Below are 19,289 nucleotides of genomic sequence, written 5' to 3'. Positions count from 1 at the left end.
TGTGCTTCTTGACATCAAAGACATGTGAGATAATTTCTTCAATCAAGACGTAACCGTCTCCTTTTGATGTAATTGCATTCACTGTTGTTACGTTCTTTCATCTTAAATATGTTCTTTCATCTTAAATATGTTCTTTCATTTTAAATATCGTCTTCTTTAACTGACAGTAAAATTTGGGAATGAATCTCAAAAATACAACAATCCCCACACGTCTTGAACGCAGCATTTGTACTACTTCCTCCAGTCTCGCGCAAACTCACATCGTTGTAGAATGCGGATTTCCATGCTAACTCGACGAGCTAGCCTCTTTTGCTAAAAACAAGCTTGTTGTTGGGACTTTCCTGAGAGTTAAAATGTCTAAAACGCACCCGCCACCCCCGTTATCTTCAGCGGGGATGACTTCAGGGGGGCATTCGTCGTCCTCTTCGTCTTCATCCGGTGGGGGCTCGACATCTCCCGCAACCGTGTTGAACGTTCAACCCGAAAAACCTCAACACTACACGTACGTAATGTTAGCCTATTAGCGCATAAGCTAGCTAAATGTACACAAACTCACGTGCAATCGGGTTCGCATACTGTAAACAATCGGTTGTGTAATTTGGAAAATTGTTCCTAAATACGAGACTCTTTTGACTTAAACTAGGTCTGCAAATCATTATGAAATAGCGATTAACTTGCTTAACATCAATTTGTAGGTAAATGATTAGAATTTAATGCAACATGAAATTGTAAGGATTTAGGCTACAGGGAGAGCAGAAATTTGCCTACATAGGTAGGGAATTGAGGAAAAATACATGTTTTGTTAGATCATGAATGGTAGCTTTCTAAACATGAATTTCTATCTTGTTTGATTCGCTCTTTTTCAGCTATCTAAAGGAGTTCAGAACGGAGCAGTGCCCCCTGTTTGTACAACATAAATGTACACAACACCGGCCTTTTTCCTGTTTCCACTGGCATTTCCTAAACCAGCGGCGCCGCAGGCCCATGCGCAAGCGAGACGGGACATTCAACTACAGTCCAGATGTTTATTGTACCAAATATGACGAGGGAACCGGAACTTGTCCTGATGGCGATGAGTAAGAGGGAAACGAGTACATTTTGTTTAGTGGTCCATGACTGGACAAAATATTCGATTAACTATTCTAGAAATTTAGGAATATAATGTTATGAATATGTTTCATTCCAAATAGTTTCCACTTTCCATACTCCGAAAAGATCCTTTATCACACACATTGACCTCCGCTATCTGCCGATCCATCTGTGAGCTATTCAGGATATAAAGTACGTAGTAATTGAGGACAATAGTAAAAAGAAGAGCGGCAGATGTGAAATTACCATCTGAACGTTGCTCGTCACTCACGCTTTCTTCAAATCAATGGAACGGGGGTGATTACAGAAGAAGAATGTAAATGCAAGGAAACTACATTGTTCTTAAGATATGCTAATGAACCACCTTTTTAGTTCTAGTGTGAGACCCAAACAATTGATTTATATATTTTTAACAATTCATCCACCATCTCACATCAAATGTGACACATTTTTTATTTTTCCAATCCAATGTCAGCTTAGTGGTTGCCTGCTTGATCAGATAGCTTAGTAGTTAAAAGTTTAACCTCTAACATAAAAAATTTCTCCGCCATACTTAGAACTACTGATGGACAAATGAAGCATCATGAAAGCTTCATGAAGCACTTGTGATATCTTTTGACTCCTCTAGATGGCAATCTTGGTTTAAAGATGCAGTGGAAATGTAATCACTTCTATTGCACTGGCTTTTATATTTAAACCAAGAACGTGTTTCATGAAGCTTCATTTTCCTATCACTACTTCCTACATTTGCGTCCACAATTTTAATGCTAATTTTTGTGCCCTCCAGATGTGCATTTTTACACCGGACAGCCGGGGACACGGAACGAAGGTATCACCTCCGCTACTATAAGACGGGATCTTGCATTCACGAAACGGACACAAAAGGCCACTGCAGCAAGAACGGTTGCCATTGTGCCTTTGCGCACGGCTCACACGACTTGCGCAGCCCTGTGTATGATGTGAGGTGTGGAAAATGACCTTCAAGTTTAAATAATTGTAAGATACAGGGGTTTCTTCACATTGCATATTTTCACAGAGAGATGCAGGCTACTGAGTGCCAAGGTGGCACGGGACCCTCAGAAGGAACTGGAGGAGATGGACAGTCGGGCCAGGCGGCAAGTACGGCCCTCATAGAGAAGATTTTGAGTGAGGAACCACGCTGGCAAGGTACGTCTAACATGTCTGTCGTAGCACACATTTCTGACTGCGACCAGCATTTGGGGGCTTTTAAGCAGTTAGTTTTTAGTTTGATTTAGGGCTGGGGTTAAAAAAAAATATCGACCAAATCTGGAACCAATATTCTATGTTTACTTTCCACTATATTAGATTAATTTTGCAAATTAATGAGAATTACCAGCAAAACAACTTATCATGGCTTGCTCCAAAATGTGTAATGGGAAATGTGTATAAAAAATGAATAAGGTCCAGGCGAGCGTGACAGTCGCTGCTGGATCATTTTAAAATAAATAAGTCCTCCCGTTCGCTGGCAGTGGAGCAGCCATTAACGGCCGTGAGAGGCACTTGTTTGTGAACGAGACAAGGGCGCTGGTTTATATGAAAAATGATTTGACCTGGTGTGTTTGTTTCGTAACAACGATATTCATGGGTCAATGTGACCTGCTCTAATTTTGAATCATCAAAAACTCACATAACGCAAGGCAAAGCAATAAAAATTAATCCATTTATTTTAAATTCTATTGTTTTCCAAACAGGTCAATTTGACCCGCAACTTATACCGTTCATTATTATGTATATGTATGTACCCACCCAAGCCCTTATCACTGGGCTTGGGTGGGTTGTTTTGGAACAACCAAGAGCAAAATCTAATTGGAAATCTGTGTGATGTGTTGGAACAGGCTGGGTGTGATTAGCGATAGACTGGTTATCGGCCGGCCCGATCATCAATGCCGATATTTAGCATTTTGAGGAATACCGGCATCGGCCATTTTTACAAATCTGAAGGCCGATAAAGCTGTTCTCTCTGAGCGGCAAATATTTGTGAACTTGGTGAATTTTGTGTTTTCTTCAGGGTTGGTAAAATGTTGCAAAAGGTTGTAAAGATGGTCACAGACTATTTTTACTCGTCACAAACTGGTTTTCTTGTCACAAAGAAATTTTGAACATGTTCTGACAAATGTTTCCTGTTTGTGAACATCTTTTGAAACATTTGACGAACACTGACGAGAACCCAAAATTTACTATGTTCGCAAGCACGGAGATTTAGAGCAAAACTGGGTTCATTTCATGGAAATTTTTATGTATATATTTATTTGAAATTTCACTTAACTTTATAAGAGATGCTGCTTTTTGCTTCTGTTAAAATTAAAGCAAAAATAAGTGAAAGTTTAACAGTTATGTTAACATTTTGGAAAACTGTTTCCTATAAAAAAGTATTTACTTTTTGTTAGAATTTTGAAGCTGCCTATTTGCTGTATTTTAAATTAAAAGAATATGTTGAAAATTTGAAAAAGTTGTTTTTACAAACGTGCTTAATTTTTATTTTTTATTTTACTGCAAAAGAATATTGGCTCCAAACAGTTATCGGCCTAATAACCGGTATCGGCCCTGAAAAAAACATATCGGTCTATCACTACACAATATGCCCTTGCAAGCTGAGTTATTTGGAGCGTAATTGCAGTGAAGTATACACAAATATTGCCAAATCAAAATGTGTTGTTGACTCCTACGCAATTTTTTAAAATGAGAATCCTGGTATTAAAGCGTTTCCTGTCACGTGTGTGACAAAACAATTCTGTTGTTCTTTACGTGTACATATGGCATTATGGAATATACTAAATCTAATTTATATATATATATATGTATATATATTGTGTGTGCATCATGCACCCAGCCTCATTGTCCCTATTCCTTGTTTTCTCAGATAACCACTATGTGTTGTTGCACTACAAGACAGAACTGTGCAAGAAACCGCCTCGCTTGTGTCGCCAAGGTTACGCCTGTCCGTATTACCATAACAGCAAAGACAGGCGGCGCAGCCCACATAAGCACAAATACAGGTGTGCTATCATTCAACACCAAACGATGAATTTTCTCGCTGCTAAATGATGCTACTTGCTCTTTCGCCCACAGAGCTTTGCCTTGTCCGGCCGTGAAACTGAGCGAGGAGTGGGGTGATCCGAGCAAGTGTGAGTGCGCAGAGGGATGCCAGTACTGCCACACGAGAACAGAACAACAGTTCCATCCTGAGGTGCGTCTACAAATCCCAACTGACCTACGAGGAAAAGCCGGAACGTTTGACGACGGCGGCGTTGATTTGTTTCCACAGATCTACAAGTCCACCAAGTGTAACGACATGCAGCAGTGTGGCAGCTGTCCCAGAGGACCCTTTTGTGCTTTTGCTCATGTTGAAAGTAAGTCACCACCACACATGACACAGTGGTTTTAAAAAACATTCTAATCTTTTTTTTCTTAAAAAAAACCCACTCCAGAAGCATTTGTCTTCGAGGAGTCATTCTCCTCCCCCAGATCCCCCCCACCTTTCCGTCCCCCAGATCTGACCTCTGCAGAGGAGGTTGCAGACTCAAGAGGGCACAATAAGGGGCTGAGTCAGGTCGCTGAGCCCTTCTCGCCCCCAGCCGGGTCACACGTTGCTGAGCAAGGCCTGCTGGGTAACGTGCTAAGTCTATGTGAGGACATGAGGGGAGCAGCTGAGCCTTTGTCTCCTTGGGCGGGGGAGAGAGGGTACGGCAGGGCGCCTGGATTTGAGAGGGAGGATCAGGTGAGATGAAGGAAAAGTGGGCAGCATGACATGCACGAGTGGGATGATGGCATATTTTTGTCCTGCTTGCAGGCTAAGCAACGGAGTTTTTCTTTAGAGCAGCGCAGCAGAGAAGTGGCATCGGCACAAAGCAGTAGACAGGTAGAATTTGTCTGTGACGTTACTTGATAAGAATATTTGTGTACAGTGCCTTGCGAAAGTATCAGCCCCCGTGAGCTTTAGCCTGGATCTGCCTGTTGTGTTCCTTGGTCTTCATGAATTCTTTTAACAGACCTCTGAGAGCATCACAGAGCCGGTGCATTCATACTGAGACTAGATTACACACAAGTGGACTCGATGTATCATCATCAGTCATTTAGGTCAACATTGGATTATTCAGAAATCATGGGGGAACTTGTGGAGTCGGTTGGCTGCACTTAGAGAAAAGGGGGTATATAATTTTGCACGCCTTTTTCAGTTATTTATGTATTGTTGTATTAATTGTGTTTCACTTTATTATTGTGTCCCACTTTGTGTTGATTTTTCACACACACAAAAATATATATATCTTTGAAGTTTGAAATCTGGCAAAAGGTCACAGAGTTCATACTTTCACAAGGCATTGTATTTTATAGGCTACCACGTTTTCTCAGAGCGATACCAGTACGAGTACTCAACTCTAGAGCATTGACCGATACAGCACCAAGTACTGGTACCACTGGTACTTTTGAAACATAACATTTCCCCATAAAAACAATGACAGATAATTTAAAAGAAGGACATATATATCCTAAAATAGCATTTTTCCTTGAATTTGAATTAAATTAATGGCAATTTTCTATTCTTCTAATGTCTAAATCCTGAAAATGGCCACAAAAGGGATACTGGTATCGGCAGCCATCATGAGTACCAATACTTTTAAATAAGGCTCTGTATCGGCCTAATTCTGGTATCTGGTATCTTGTTGCCTTTTTATGATCAACAACCACAAATTAGAAGAATAGAAAATTTTAATTAATTTCATGCAATGTTAAGGAACGGCTATATTGGGATGTATAGTTTTTTTCCTTAATTTTATGTATTAAAAGGACTAGTGGTATTGGTATTGGTGACTACTCGAGTTGAATACTGGTATCGGTCTGGAAAAGAAAGTCACATTAGTCCACAACTTTTTCTTTTTTTTTTCAAATGTGACATTCTACCTACCTTCTTCAGGATATGCTGGTGTTTCTGCCAGTAGGCAGCCCATTAAGTCTGTCATCCAGCATCCCCTCCAGTCTGGCTGCAACCCCACCCAGCCCCGCACCCCTCGGACCCCCCGGGACCAGCATCGCATCAGGCATGAATGCCAACGCTTTGCCCTTCTACCCCACCAGTGAGACGGTGGAGTCTGTTGTTGGTACGTCACGATGAACATATTATTTTTTTCTTGGGGGGTGTTGAAGGTTTCAAATCATTGTGATGCTCTGATGTTGCAGAGTCGGCGTTGGATGATCTTGACCTGAATGATTTTGGTGCATCAGCGTTGGAGAGTAGTTCAAGTTTGCCGCGGGTGGGAGTTAGGCTAGGTAATTATGTAACATCTTTTAAAAAAAATTAAAAAAAATTACGCCGTTCAAAATCAGCATGTGTTCATCAACAATATGCTCTCCCTTTTGTTTTCTTGCTTTTCTAGGAGGTAACCGGCTCCAGAGTTCTGCCCCAGTCAACATCCCAGGATCCTTTAGCACACCTGCCCCTTTTAGCTCTCCTTCACCATCCCCTCCAATCAAGCCGCGCGCCTCCCCGTTCTTCTCCGCTCAGCTGTCCCAACCTGGCCAACAAGACGGCCCCTTCCTGGGCACGTCCCATAACTCCTTAGGTGTGTGGAACGTCACCTCACACCTCACACGAGAGAGAGAGTGCGAATGTAATGAACACGCCTGCGTTTCATCTCTGCTTTGTAGGTCTTAACGGTATGAGCAGTAACATCTGGGAGCACTTCCCCTCAGGCCAGGGGAGCCCCGGCACACCCCCAGCCCTGATGCCCTCAGGCCCCTGTGCGGAGACGTCCAGGCTCAAGCAGGAGCTGGAGGAGGCTCACAGGGCGCTGAAGCAGTGGGGACACAACTGGAGACACACAGCTCAGGTAGGTCGCAGGGCATCGAAGGTTGCATTTGTTGATTACGTCCAAGGCGATACTAATCGTCTTTTTTTCTGTATTATGAGCCACCAGAGTATCAATAGCACTATTGTTGGCGGTTTCAGGATAAACTTAGTAGTCTTTTAGTTACATATGAGCTGGATAGCTTTTTTAACTAAAACAAACTTTTTGGTGACCCAAGACTTTTGTACAATATTAGATAACATTTATAAAATGTTCAGTAGTGTGTCAAAATGTTAAAACACTTTGTTTTCAAAAGTGTTTACAAATGTTCAAAACAATGTATTTATCAAAAGTATTCTAATTAATATTGTAATTTTTAAAGCTTTCTGAATAAATAAAAAAAAACTGACATTATTTAGCTGTCATCGCAGTTTTTTTTTTCTTTCCAGGTTTTTACCATAGTTTCGTCTCAGTATTTCTATAGATTGAAGATGTTTGATATCGATACCACTTTTTCAGACCGATACCAGTGCAAGTACTCAACAATTTAAAAAATATATATAAAAAAATTATTTTTTTTTTTTAGTGCTTAAAATTTTCCAAAATGTATTTATCGAAAGTAGGCAAATTAACTCATTTGCTCCCCAAGATGTATAAAAACGTTTTATTTTAAAAATTTCCATGGTCCCAAAAACATATTTCTACGTTTATTTTTATTTTTATGCTATAGCTTACAATAAGGCTTTGATGTAGCCTCTGAACTGAAGAGAACGCTCGCTAGCACCTGAGGCTAAAGCCAAATTGTGGCAGGATTTTTACTTCCTGGACCTGGATTAGCCACCTCGGATTAAAAGCATATCACAAAAATAAGTGTTTTTGGGGAAGCTGGAATAGAATAATGATACTTTAATTAATTTCAAATGTCCTACCTATGGTCTACACTGTCCCGCAGTCGTGGGCCACACTGAAAGCCGACGTCGAGGAGACACACGCCCACGCGGGGCGCTTGGCAGTGGAGACCGAGAGAACCAGGCAGGCTGAGGAGGAAACTCAGAGAGAATCGTCTCTCCTGGAGGAGGCGATGGAGACCCTGAAGAGCGGAGACAACCCCCATCTATCTTTACACCAACTCCAGATGTTACACAGACTTCCCTTGGAATCCGTCCTCAGTCTACAGGCGCAACTCTGCAGCTGCTTACAAACTGTAGAACAGGTAATGAATTTTGTAAATAACGATCAACATCATGTAATATATTTTTGATTGTATGCCATATTCCTTTGCTAAAGAGTTTGTGTGTTGTCTCAAGGTGGTGTACAAGAAGCAGAGGCAGTGTTGTGTGTCGTGTGGAGAGCAGGGTTCCGTCTCTCTGCCCTGCGGCCACGGACTTCATTGCGAGAGCTGCTCCACCTCCACAGAGTGCCCTCTCTGTCCTGAACAAACACTGGAGCAGAAGCAGAAGCAGCTCTCCTGACCCTTCGGGCCAGTTGAACCATCACACATAACACACATATTGAAGATTCCACCTGATTACACGACCACCAGCCATGGATCTTTGACGCCATTCCAGACTTTGTCCAGGTTCTATATATTTTTTTACTCTTTATTCCTGACAGACGATGGGTAATTAGAATCATATTTCTAGTATTACCAATGAGAAGACCAGTATATTTGAATGGATTTCGCTCATGACCAGCAACACTGTTTTTTACACATACGGTAGTCCAAAAGTGTGACGGTTAAAACATCAATTAGCATATTTGCATTTGTCTGCTTCAAAAGGATATGTGGCCCCGACAACAGGTACTGCCCAATTAGGAAACAATGTTTATTTGCTTGTCACTGGCATAGAAGTTTATTATGAGGTGCTCAGCGTAGTGATGGGAAAACGAAGCTTCATGAAGCACTTGCAATGTTTTGTTGTTTTTTTTACTACTATTGGTGCTCTTGATTTAAATATAAACTAGGGCAATGGAAATTTATTAAATTTCCACTGCATCTTTAAGCCAAAAGTGCCATCTAGAGGAGGAAAAAAATATCACAAGTGTTTCATGAAGCTTCATTTGTCCATCACTATTAAAATAACGTAATAAAAAAATTATGCAGCCAGATTGCACTGTATTGTATTTGCTAACAAATTGTATAACTTCTTGATGACATACACTTTTATAGATTTTTGACATCATTTCTGTCCAAATTGTTTTTTGAAATGATTACCAAACTGTCCAACCGGATAGATGAATAAGCAATCGAGTTTAACCAAATCATGAGTGTTAGTAATGTGATTTCATCTCATCCATATCAATTGTACAGTATATAGCTGCAGCCAAAGGAGGCCAATATACGAGTTAGTGCTGGTTTAGGTTAGACTGAATTTGTTGTTTTCATACTTATTTTTTAGCAAAACAGTATTGAAACATGCTAATAGGAAAAAATGTATTTAATAAAAAATTTGAATGAACTACAACAGGCAGCCTCTAAGCACTCAGGTTTCTCTCAGGAGGAATGCATATGAACACAATCAAACTAAATATACGTGTGTAGTCTTTTAAATTAAATTTTTTTATTTCATAACTATTCATGTGTCTCAATTTATTACATTTTTGTCCACACCTGCCATTTTTTCCTGAGACAACTTATCTTTGTTGACATTTCATTGTAGTCTAACGTTTTGTATAATGACATCATACTTTATTGCACTGATTAGAAAAAGCATCAGGAAATGGAAACTCATCCCATCCCAGTGTTTCATTCTGAATGGATTTAGTTCATTAAAGCAAATTGTATATTTTTGAATGAAACAAATGTGTGGATGTGTTATGGTTGACTTCGCTCCTTGGACTGTTTCTCTCTTTGTCTTCTTTTCTTCACAAAGGCTTGTATATCTCGCTCACCTTTCTGGGACTCCAGCAACTTAAGGATGTTGTTTTCTGGGAACACACATGCATGTTAAAGAACGGCACATAACATTATTTCACATTTTGGCAGATCATACCATTAAGTTTTGGATGCATCAGAGGGAGACGTATTTGGGCAGGGGGGTCTTCAGGATGAAAACCCGGCCCGTCTTTTTCTTTCCCTCCTCTTGCTACTCCAGGAATATCTTTAAGGGACAGGAAGGCTTCACCTTCAAAGTCGTCTGTTCTCAAGATATGATGATCCAGAACTGTCACTACCAGGCAAGCCCCTGGAGCCTGGCACTGATCCAATCCGACCAGGCTGTCGTGTGATGGAGACAGGTGGTGAGTTAAAAGGCCATTGGTGAGAATTTTACGACGTAAGAACTTACAACTCAAAGGCCTCATCGAACAGAGGATTACGATCGCAGCTTTTTATCTGAGTGTAGCAAGGTTCTACAAGAGGGAAGGTGTGGTAAGGCTCCAAACACAACTGCACGTACGGATCACTTAAACCTGTGGAATGCGTGAGATAATGCGTCAATATTTTCATTATGATACTACGCTAGAAAAGCATTGTGAAATATCTTTATGGGGGCTTTACGAATGAGCTGCCAACAAAACTGCTAAGGCTAGGTCATAATCAATATTTCACACGTGGGCATGCCAGCCATTTTTGGAAATGTCGATACCCAATTGATATTTTGTTCAATAATTATATATACACCAAATCTGCCAAATGACAGAATGGACTCTCTCCTTTATGCCTTTTCCGTTCTTTTATCATCAACAGCAGAAAAATGTAGGTTGCACAAAATTTCTCACACAGACTCTCAAACTGTGTTTATTTCGTATACAATGGGACAATGATGCCATCTACTGGTGGCTGTGCATCAGTAAAGTTGTTTCCAAGTTTGAAATTTACAGTGGAGCATAAATCAGATTCTCCCCCACCTGGCACCTTTGAAAAAAACTGAATGTAATTGGCAGTGAATGGGTTTTAATTAAAGAGACTGTGAATACACACGCTACCTTATGGTCATTTCTAATGAAAGAAATTAATGATGGCCTAGACCGGGGATAAGCAACTGGCGGCCCCCAAAAACACATAAGTGGCCCCTTGATTTAATAAATAAACAAATTAATAACAACAACAAAAAGTTCATGGGAAACAATTTGGAATCCATGGGTACCAAACCGCGAGTTGGCTGTGCAGAGATCCACTATAGTTTTAATTTGTAAAATCCATATTCACCACTAGATGGCGGAAAAGACTAAGTTCCTATACTACAATTTGCGTTGGCCTAATAATTTCTTCCATATTTGGAATGATATGCAGGACAAACAGTGCCTCAATAATATTAAAATTTTTAATTAGTTTTTGTGAAAAAAAATTCAAAGTGATTTTTTTTGTGCCATCCTTGAATGATAATTTTTATGCAACAGAGCTCTTCACAATTAGTGGTTATTTTGTTGTTTCAACCCATTTGTTGTTGGGTTAGGATAGTAGATCTTTTATACATATATTAAGAAATGTAATATCTTTTGATGCATTATCAAAAATAAAAGAAAATATTTTGCAAGTATGTACATATTTTGTCCATTTTTAAAATGCCATTTTTGGCATACATTTGTTTAAGAAGTATGTGGCCTATATGTGATGTGGCCCTTCAGTAATACTGATGAAAATTCTGCCCCCCCCCACATTCAAGTTGCCCATCCCCTGGCCGAGACTTTAACGTGGGTCGTAACGTTTCTGTTCAGTTTTACCGTTGGAGTCCATTGGTAGGAGGTTGACTGCGTTCAGCACTTCAACTCTGAGTTTTTGGTCTGATCTCCTGTAGGAGGTGAGAAGGGTGACGGCGCCGTATTTCTCACCGGCAATCACTCTCTATGAGATACGAGAAAAAGACGGGAAATAATTTGAAAGAAAGCACGTTTAAACAGAAATATGACAGCATCTCACCTGCTCCCATATTTTCCCTTCGAGGTACTTGTCCACAAGTTGGCTACTGCTCAGAGAGTGATGAGTCAGGTAGGCTTTGAGAGTCTGTGACCAAAAGAAGTGATAGTTCGGTCTGGGCTGTTTGAATAGACACCAAGTCGACTTTCTCATCACCTTGTACTCATCAGAGTGGAGTATTTTCAATGGAAGGCCATTACCCTCACCGTGGAAGCATTGTTCCAGGCACTGAAATTAATATCACAAGCAGCTACTGTAAATCAACACTTTTTTAAAATGACCTTTTGCACGTAGACTGACCTGCAGTGTGTACAGCAGCCTGCGACAGAACACAATGAGCCCCTCTTGCTGGGATTGCTCCGCGGCCATTTGGTGGATGATCTTCACTGAGTTGTTCCACAAGGGAGTAAGAAGACTGCATGGAGAGATAGATGAATTTGCGTCATGTTCGATTCACCAACAACATTCTCACGGGGCTCGCCATCATCACCTGTTGAAGTTCTCTTGAACCAAGTTTTCATTCATGTAGTGCAACTCTTTTTCCAGATAGCGTATCAGAGGGCTTGCCGCCTATATTAGATGAGGTTTAAATAACAAAGACGTGCAGTATTGTAATTGTGGTAAACAAAGTACTGTTCTTACGTCTTCTGTGGATTTGGAGGGAATGCGCTTCCTGGTTGACATTCCTCTGACATGAGTCTCTATGTCTGTATTCAACTGGAAAGACAGAAGAAAAGATGTTGGCACATTGAAAAACACTGAGTGCGATACTACTGTCAGGTTCAGTCAACCTAGAACATTTAATAAACAATAGACAAGGAAGGAAGACAAGAGACTTAGATTATTTTTACTCGAGAGGAGAATGGACAGAGATGTGCTCAGTTACAATCGGAGGCACACTCCGCCGGGCCCCCTCTTTTATTGGGGTAGTCGCTAATTACATTGCTGTTGCTGCTCTAAAGGGGAGGGGGAACACAGCAGCAACCATCACGGATATGAGTCATTGTACAGATAATAATACAGACGTGTCTTTCTTCGGCGCTGAAGGTTTCAACAGTTCATCCGCAAAGTGTTTTAACCGCTATCTTGTGATAAGGCAGCTGCAGGAGCATCCCACGGGGGCTCTGCTCTCTTCACAGATAACTCCAACTCACATCATTCAAAACAAGGTCATACCGCTCAATAAATGCAATACTATAAGAGTAAATATGGGATAACATATGTACATTTATTCTAACAACTACACACCTTTTTGCTGAGCGTGTCCAAAGCGGAGCGGATCTCTCGGCCGAGGATGCCCTGAGCTTGCTGCACCTGCAACGGCAACGTGTTGTGGAACTGACTTTCCCCGATAACGTGTTTGGTGCGCTCCCGAAGGCCCGCCCAGTTGAGCTGCGTGGGAAGCCGCGCCAGGACAGAGCGCAGGTATTCCAGGTCGTTGACCACAACACACAGCTATTGAAGGAAGAAGAAGATTTGAGATTGGCTATATTCAAGGAACATTTGCTCATTTTTTCTTGAAACAAGACGCCCTCACCCACCATGTTAATGGCGCTTCCGTGGTCTGAGTTCTCTGAGAGCATCCTGACTCTGGCTTTCAAACTGTGGCAGTAGGTTACCACAATCTTACAAACATCCTGCACACACAGGAAAAAAAATTACACTTTCATCAACTTTCTAATAATCGTACAATCCGTCAAAGAAACACGGAAAATGACAATGACTGACAATGACCAAATGTACCAATGTGAAATAAAAAATAAACAAAAAGTACACACCTCTGTGATTTTGACCATGAGCATAAACGCCTCTTCAGGGTCAGGCCAGGACATTTGCTCCCACAAGTCGCACACAGGCTGGATACAAGCCACCAGGTCCACTGCTGAGGAGCTGTGTTTAATGGGCACTGCACCCGAATGCATGGGCTGTAGCTGGAAGTCATATTCAATTAAAGTGTATCATGATGCAGCTCCCTGTGTAAACACAAACACAATGCAGCGCACGGAAACACGAGTGGTACCTTGTCGACCTTTACGGCCCTTTCCACTCTGTCCATAGTGGTGTTGAACATCTGGTTGAGCCAATAAGGCTGAGCCTCTCTGAAGCTCACGTGAAAGTTTGTCAGCTTCAGTAAACCCCTAAAATGAAACATTAACTTTAATGCAAATTATACAGTACAGTATTTGATTACAAACTTACAGTACTTTGTAATGAAATAATGAAACTACAAGATCTACATCAATTTAACAGCTAAACAAACCTATTTTTTGCCATCCATCTACCTAATCGCTAAAGCTAGCTACCTAGTTAGCTTTGTTCAGCTGTTACATTGATTTCAATCTTGTTTTGTTGGTTCATCCTTCTGTCTGTCTATCTATCTATCCATCCATCCATCCATCTAGCTAAGCTAAGCTAAGCTAGTTAGGTAGTGAAGTGAATCAATTTAATTATAACTGTTTGATTTATAATATTACTATTTAGAATTGGACATAACTGCTTTAATTTACTCAGTATGGCTCTGTGTGAGAATTCAAGTTGATGTGAGGGGGTGAAGCGAATGTGTTAATTAGATTCCTTTGTATTTTACAACCGGTTGAGCAGGGGAGGGGTTTGTAGAGTCACGGAAGGATATTAGTGACTTGCTCGTGGGAGGGGCGTTACAGATGGGGTAGAACATAGCGGAGTTTAGCTGCTACCTTGTCTGTCCATAAGCTTATGAAAATAAATCCTGATTTCACCGATCTCATTGTCTGATTTTGATAATCAACATTAGGAACACGGGAAAACAAAGAATGTTTTTCCAACAGTAGCTAAACTAGTTAGGTAGATATGTAGCTTAGTCTAGAAAATATAAAAATAGATTTGTTTTGTTTTGGTCATGTTTTGTTGGTTCATAGATAGATAGATAGATAGATAGATAGATAGATAGAAAATGTCTTTGTAAATGCACCTTTTGTGACTGAGAGAAAGTCATACTGCTACATTGATGGATGCTAAACATGGCATTTATTGAGCAAAGTGAGTCCGTGGCCTGAATAATAGCAATTCCGTAGTCTGACTGACCTTTTCTGTAAGAAGGCCTTGTCTTTGTGGATGACCTGCAGGCTCAGGTAAACGGGAAACAGGCTGTTGGCTAGACTCTGATCAATGTGGCCCTCCATTTGAGACAAGGTTTCTCTCACTTCTGCAGCAAGCTAAGGAAACGAGAACAGTCAGTGAAGTGACATTAAATGAAGCCAACATCTCCAACTTACCAGAAAATCCAACTTCTCATAGACTGCAGTAAACACGTCCACTTGTACTGCACTATATGATTAACAAAGAAGCATGTTTTGTTTCAACAGTGATCAACTATTAACTGCATTCAAATGTATGTATATCCACAAAATACATAAACTCATTTGTACTTACCTGACAAATGTTCTATTCCAGACATCCTTGTTGAGTTTTATGTCGTCCCGTACTTCGGCAATCAACCTGGACAAGGCGTTAATGATCTCTGAAGGCTCCTGTGTGAGGGGTAAAAAAAAAGAAAAAAAGAGAGAGAGAGACACAGCAATATAATCTATTGAGCTCTAATACAAGAAATATGTATTTTAAAACATAGTATTCTGATTTTAGTTGATACTCAAATTAAAAAGCTTCATTGCTGAATTGATTAAATTAAATGTTAAATAATGTTAAATAATGTGATGTACTATTTACCTTGGTCATTGGCTGGTGCAAACCTTTTTTGTTGGTAAACCACTCCTGTGTACCCGTCTATCATATAAAAAAATATAATTCACATAATAATAATAATAATAATTGTCTACATATGAATGACATCACTTGTATTGTTGCAGACCTGTACCGCATCCGCCACTTCATCATGAAGTTCAAAATCAGCTGGGTTCATTTTCTGAAATGCCTTTGTCTTGCAGATCTGAACTAAGATCCTGGAATGAAATGGAAAAACTTGCATTTATTGAATGTTCCGTATTTATGGTTATGCAAAGAGCTCACCTGAGCAACGTGTGTAATTTTGGAGTGGCACTTGACGTTGGGGGGAAGACATCTCTGTATTTTGACACGAGATGGAGTCCGTAATGAAGGAAACCGTGAAGAGAGTCGCCAAGTTCTTGTTTCTGTTGACATAATGCAATTAACACTTTTGTATTTAACGAGACATTCACAAATGAATTTGAAAAACCAAGCAAGAATAACTGTGTATATTTAGCAGCTTTGCTACCTGTTGGTGTGGCAGCTCCTGTTGATGCCACTGGTACTCCACACAAGTGAGCTGTTTTAACAGCAAAGAGGAGTCCACCTCGATGCTTTGGTAAAGTTTACTGTAAGCCAACCACTTCCTGTCATGGGGACACACAATTAAAAAATAACTGTAAGGAGAAACTGGCGATTCTCTCTCAATATTACTACAATATCCTGTCTTCACATTTCATCATTTTAGTGCGCCAGTGATCCAACCAAGACTTCTTTTTAAAGCTAAAATGACACTATATTGATTCTGTCATACTCTTGGTGATGATATCAGAGTGCTGCTTACGCCAGATCTTGCAGAAAAGGTGAGAGGTCAGTCTGTGTCGCGTAATGCTCCAGGAGAGTCTGAGCCTCACCACACAATTCACCGTTCCACGGAGCGGAACTCTAAAAGCAACGAAACAAGATGTGGCTGCATATTTACAGTAACAACTGCCATGGTGTAATTTTGAACTGAGAGAGGCCTTTTACCTTTTGCTTGGAAATGTAAGACAGAACAAACTGTTGCAGGATTCCGCAGTAGTTGATGTAAACGTTTCGACCTGGGCTTAGTGTGTCGTCTCTCTGCCAGACACATGATACAACACAAAGTATTGCCGCTTCTTATTATTTATCTCCACAAAGAATCACATTTTTTAGAGCCTAAACATGAACGAAAACAAGTACTACAAAAAAAAAAGCCCTATCCCAGTACGTTGGACCTAGGGCTACAAAAATTAGGAGGCGCGTGTAGCACCCTCAGACGTACAAAAAAGTCGTCGGTCGCTATATCCTACAATGTACAGTGAGTGAGCTATGAGCACTTGAATGCACAATTTACTGGGGTAACGCTGTTGCCGTGGCGATGCGGTGTTCACAAAGATGAATTGTGCTGTTTTTGAGGGTCTAAACCTGGGCATTCATCAAACTTTGCACATACATAAGGCCTGGCAAAAACAGTATGGTGGAAGCAGGGCATAACATTTTGGTCCCAACAGGAAGTCCGCCATTTTTATTTTACACTCACAGAAATATTTCAAGCTTAATTTAAGATTTATGTTTTTTTAAATTATATTTTTATTATTTTCTATTTTATAGTTATTTTTTAATTTATTGTGTTTTCACATGACAAATTCCTTTTTATTATTTTTTTTATTTTATTTTAACACAAACTTACCAAATAAACCTTAGGCCTAATAAAGCCTATTTATTTGGAATGCATTATCCTCAGATTTATGTATTTAGTATCAATAAAGTATATTTTATAATAATGAGAGTATTTATTTAAAATACATAAAGTATATTGTTTGCATTGCATAATAATCAGGTTACCTATACACGATAAATATACTGCTATGTGACAAAAACGTAAGTCCCTTTATGATTTTTTTTATGTTTTGGAGATGAAATGTATGCAAAAAAAAGAGTCAGTATACTTTATTAATACTAAATATATAAACCTGAGGATTATGCATTTTCAAATGAATAGGCTTTATTAGACTAATGAAAGAGGTTTATTTGGTAGTTTGTTTTAAAATGCTCTATTAAAAAAAAGTAAATGTGAATTTGTCATGTAAAAAAAATTATTAGAAATATTTTAATGAGTGTACTTTGGAATTTTGTATCATTTTCGGGCTTTTATAAATGTCATATTTTAACCAACTCATCCTAGAGAATTTATCTGATCGTCTTGAAATTTTGTGTGTTTCATCTAAAGGTTATTGAAATCTTTACATTTCATGGCACGCTGTTGCCGTGGCGATGCAACGTACACCAACGTGCAAGAATCCCGACACATGGCCAGGGCTTGCCGTATAATCAACAAAATTAACAGTAGTCCATTTCTACACTTCACTTATTTGATTATGGGCAAATTAATGGACGAACTAACTCCAAGGTTGTGATCTCCAACAAGCGGGTTACACACATGTCCCTGAGCTGTAAAATGCAATAGGCAAGGGCACCAATGAAGTACCCTGGATACCAAGATGCATACTTACCGCTTTATGGGTAAACTTGAGGTTGAGGTGACATTGGCCTCGGTCTGGGTAAGTCTCTGTTCTTGGCTCCAGAATGTACCAGTTGTCCTCAGTACAATAAAGATCCTGAAATGAGATTCTGGAAAATTATTTTTAGTTTTAGATAGTGTTGATGCAAAAGCAAGTCGGAAAACATTACCGACCTGTAGTTTGATGACAACTTTCCCCAAAAAGTCATCAGTCCCTTTCTCCTTTTTAACCTCCTTAATAATTCTGTACAAGCAAATAAGCAACAGTTTTTTCAAATGTTCTGGTGTGATTAGCAAACTGAACATGCTACCTGCTTAAGCTAGACAAATTGCTTGTGAACTCCTCCAGTTTCTGAGTGAGGGACACCTCTTCATCTTTATCCCTGCAACAAGGATGAGGTGAGTATCATTCTCAAGTGAACAAAGAGGAATGAAGGATTGCTGTTTTTTTCATACCACATCTCAAGGTGGAAGCTGGCACCCGCGATGTCTTCAAACTCCCTGAATAATAAAACAAGGTTACACAAGAACAAGCTGATCCGCTTAAGCATTGCATTTAAGTCTCACATTATAAATGTTTCGTTCCAAATTGGGTTGAGGGTCTGCTTCTTGATGTCGGTCTGATAAATCTTATCAGCAGACACGGCGTCCTTGACCACATATTTAGAGGCCTTGGCCCTGGAACGACGTGTGCGCCTCTCTTCTTCATCCTCCAGGATGGTCAGCAAGCAGTATGGGTCACTTAAACCTGGCCAACAAGATGTTATCGTTATTTCGTGCAGTTTGATATCAAACTGAGACACCAGAAGAACAATTTGATTGTTATTAGTTGTACTAAGTATCTAATTGGTTGCTTCAAAACATACCAATGAAGTGCACTGCCTACGTACTGGTAAACGTCTAAACTAGTTGTTCTTAACCTGGTTTGGGTTTGAGTCAGCCAAAGACATCATACATGTGCACTTTTAACCCGTCTTCATCCATCTTGTAAAATATAATTAACAAAGTGTCTGTACCTGTTTCTGATAGCAGCCCGGGTTATGTAAATTACAAACTGTAAATTTTCCTTAGGTGTGAATATGAAGGTAAGTAGTGATGGGGAACATGAAGCTTCATGTAACACTTGCAATATTTTTTACTCCTCTAGATGGCGCTCTTGGTTTGAATATTAAGGCTAGTGCCATGGAAAGTGATTACATTTCCAATGCATCTTAAAACTAAGAGTGCCATCTAGAGGAGTCAAAAAATATCACAAGTGCTTCATGAAGCTTCATTTGTCCGTCACTACTTA

The 19,289-nt window shown here is 40.0% G+C and overlaps 2 protein-coding genes across 3 annotated transcripts in view; one reads left to right on the top strand and one right to left on the bottom strand.

Moving 5' to 3' along the window:
* The first annotated feature begins 63 nt into the window (after positions 1-63).
* On the top strand, positions 64-9,465 carry unk (unk zinc finger). Of its 2 annotated transcripts, none has more exons than XM_086064410.1 (15): positions 64-502; positions 867-1,076; positions 1,877-2,053; positions 2,126-2,256; positions 3,971-4,106; positions 4,180-4,297; positions 4,376-4,460; positions 4,539-4,828; positions 4,901-4,969; positions 6,023-6,206; positions 6,286-6,375; positions 6,483-6,668; positions 6,754-6,935; positions 7,846-8,106; positions 8,201-9,465. In XM_086064410.1, exons 1-15 carry the CDS (start codon positions 354-356, stop codon positions 8,363-8,365), a joined length of 2,433 nt encoding a protein of 810 aa, XP_085920536.1. In that variant the 5' UTR covers positions 64-353; the 3' UTR covers positions 8,366-9,465. The 2 variants fall into 2 exon arrangements, with proteins under 2 accessions (XP_085920536.1, XP_085920537.1); XM_086064411.1 differs by lacking the exon at positions 64-502 and adding an exon at positions 540-772.
* The window catches only part of unc13d (unc-13 homolog D (C. elegans)), a 14,229-nt gene continuing 4,182 nt past the window's right edge, over positions 9,243-19,289 (bottom strand). Inside the window, exons 9-35 of the mRNA XM_086064409.1 lie at positions 18,566-18,746; positions 18,455-18,499; positions 18,310-18,381; positions 18,173-18,242; positions 17,991-18,095; positions 16,483-16,575; positions 16,298-16,398; positions 15,983-16,100; positions 15,757-15,878; positions 15,599-15,689; positions 15,457-15,513; positions 15,163-15,260; positions 15,006-15,057; positions 14,815-14,945; positions 13,772-13,889; positions 13,530-13,682; positions 13,293-13,388; positions 13,000-13,206; positions 12,394-12,468; positions 12,242-12,321; positions 12,052-12,166; positions 11,908-11,979; positions 11,755-11,838; positions 11,559-11,679; positions 10,181-10,304; positions 9,887-10,110; positions 9,243-9,821 (exon numbers count right to left, since the gene is read on the bottom strand). Coding sequence (XP_085920535.1) covers positions 9,709-9,821; positions 9,887-10,110; positions 10,181-10,304; positions 11,559-11,679; positions 11,755-11,838; positions 11,908-11,979; positions 12,052-12,166; positions 12,242-12,321; positions 12,394-12,468; positions 13,000-13,206; positions 13,293-13,388; positions 13,530-13,682; positions 13,772-13,889; positions 14,815-14,945; positions 15,006-15,057; positions 15,163-15,260; positions 15,457-15,513; positions 15,599-15,689; positions 15,757-15,878; positions 15,983-16,100; positions 16,298-16,398; positions 16,483-16,575; positions 17,991-18,095; positions 18,173-18,242; positions 18,310-18,381; positions 18,455-18,499; positions 18,566-18,746 — 2,918 coding nt within the window. The 3' untranslated portion in view covers positions 9,243-9,708. The remainder of the gene's footprint in view (positions 9,822-9,886; positions 10,111-10,180; positions 10,305-11,558; positions 11,680-11,754; positions 11,839-11,907; positions 11,980-12,051; positions 12,167-12,241; positions 12,322-12,393; positions 12,469-12,999; positions 13,207-13,292; positions 13,389-13,529; positions 13,683-13,771; positions 13,890-14,814; positions 14,946-15,005; positions 15,058-15,162; positions 15,261-15,456; positions 15,514-15,598; positions 15,690-15,756; positions 15,879-15,982; positions 16,101-16,297; positions 16,399-16,482; positions 16,576-17,990; positions 18,096-18,172; positions 18,243-18,309; positions 18,382-18,454; positions 18,500-18,565; positions 18,747-19,289) is intronic.

Source organism: Leptonotus elevatus, chromosome 20, assembly GCF_054856555.1.
Source record: "Leptonotus elevatus isolate MCC_2025b chromosome 20, RoL_Lele_1.0, whole genome shotgun sequence".
Classification (NCBI taxonomy): Eukaryota; Metazoa; Chordata; class Actinopteri; order Syngnathiformes; family Syngnathidae; genus Leptonotus; species Leptonotus elevatus.
This window is presented reverse-complemented; position numbering and strand designations above follow the sequence as displayed.

Coding starts and splice junctions, on each gene's coding strand:
- unk (XM_086064410.1), top strand. CDS start 354: ATGTCTAAAACGCACCCGCCACCCCCGTTATCTTCAGCGGGGATGACT. Junction 4,461..4,538: donor TGCTTTTGCTCATGTTGAAA/GTAAGTCACCAC, acceptor AACCCACTCCAG/AAGCATTTGTCTTCGAGGAG. Junction 6,936..7,845: donor ACTGGAGACACACAGCTCAG/GTAGGTCGCAGG, acceptor ACTGTCCCGCAG/TCGTGGGCCACACTGAAAGC.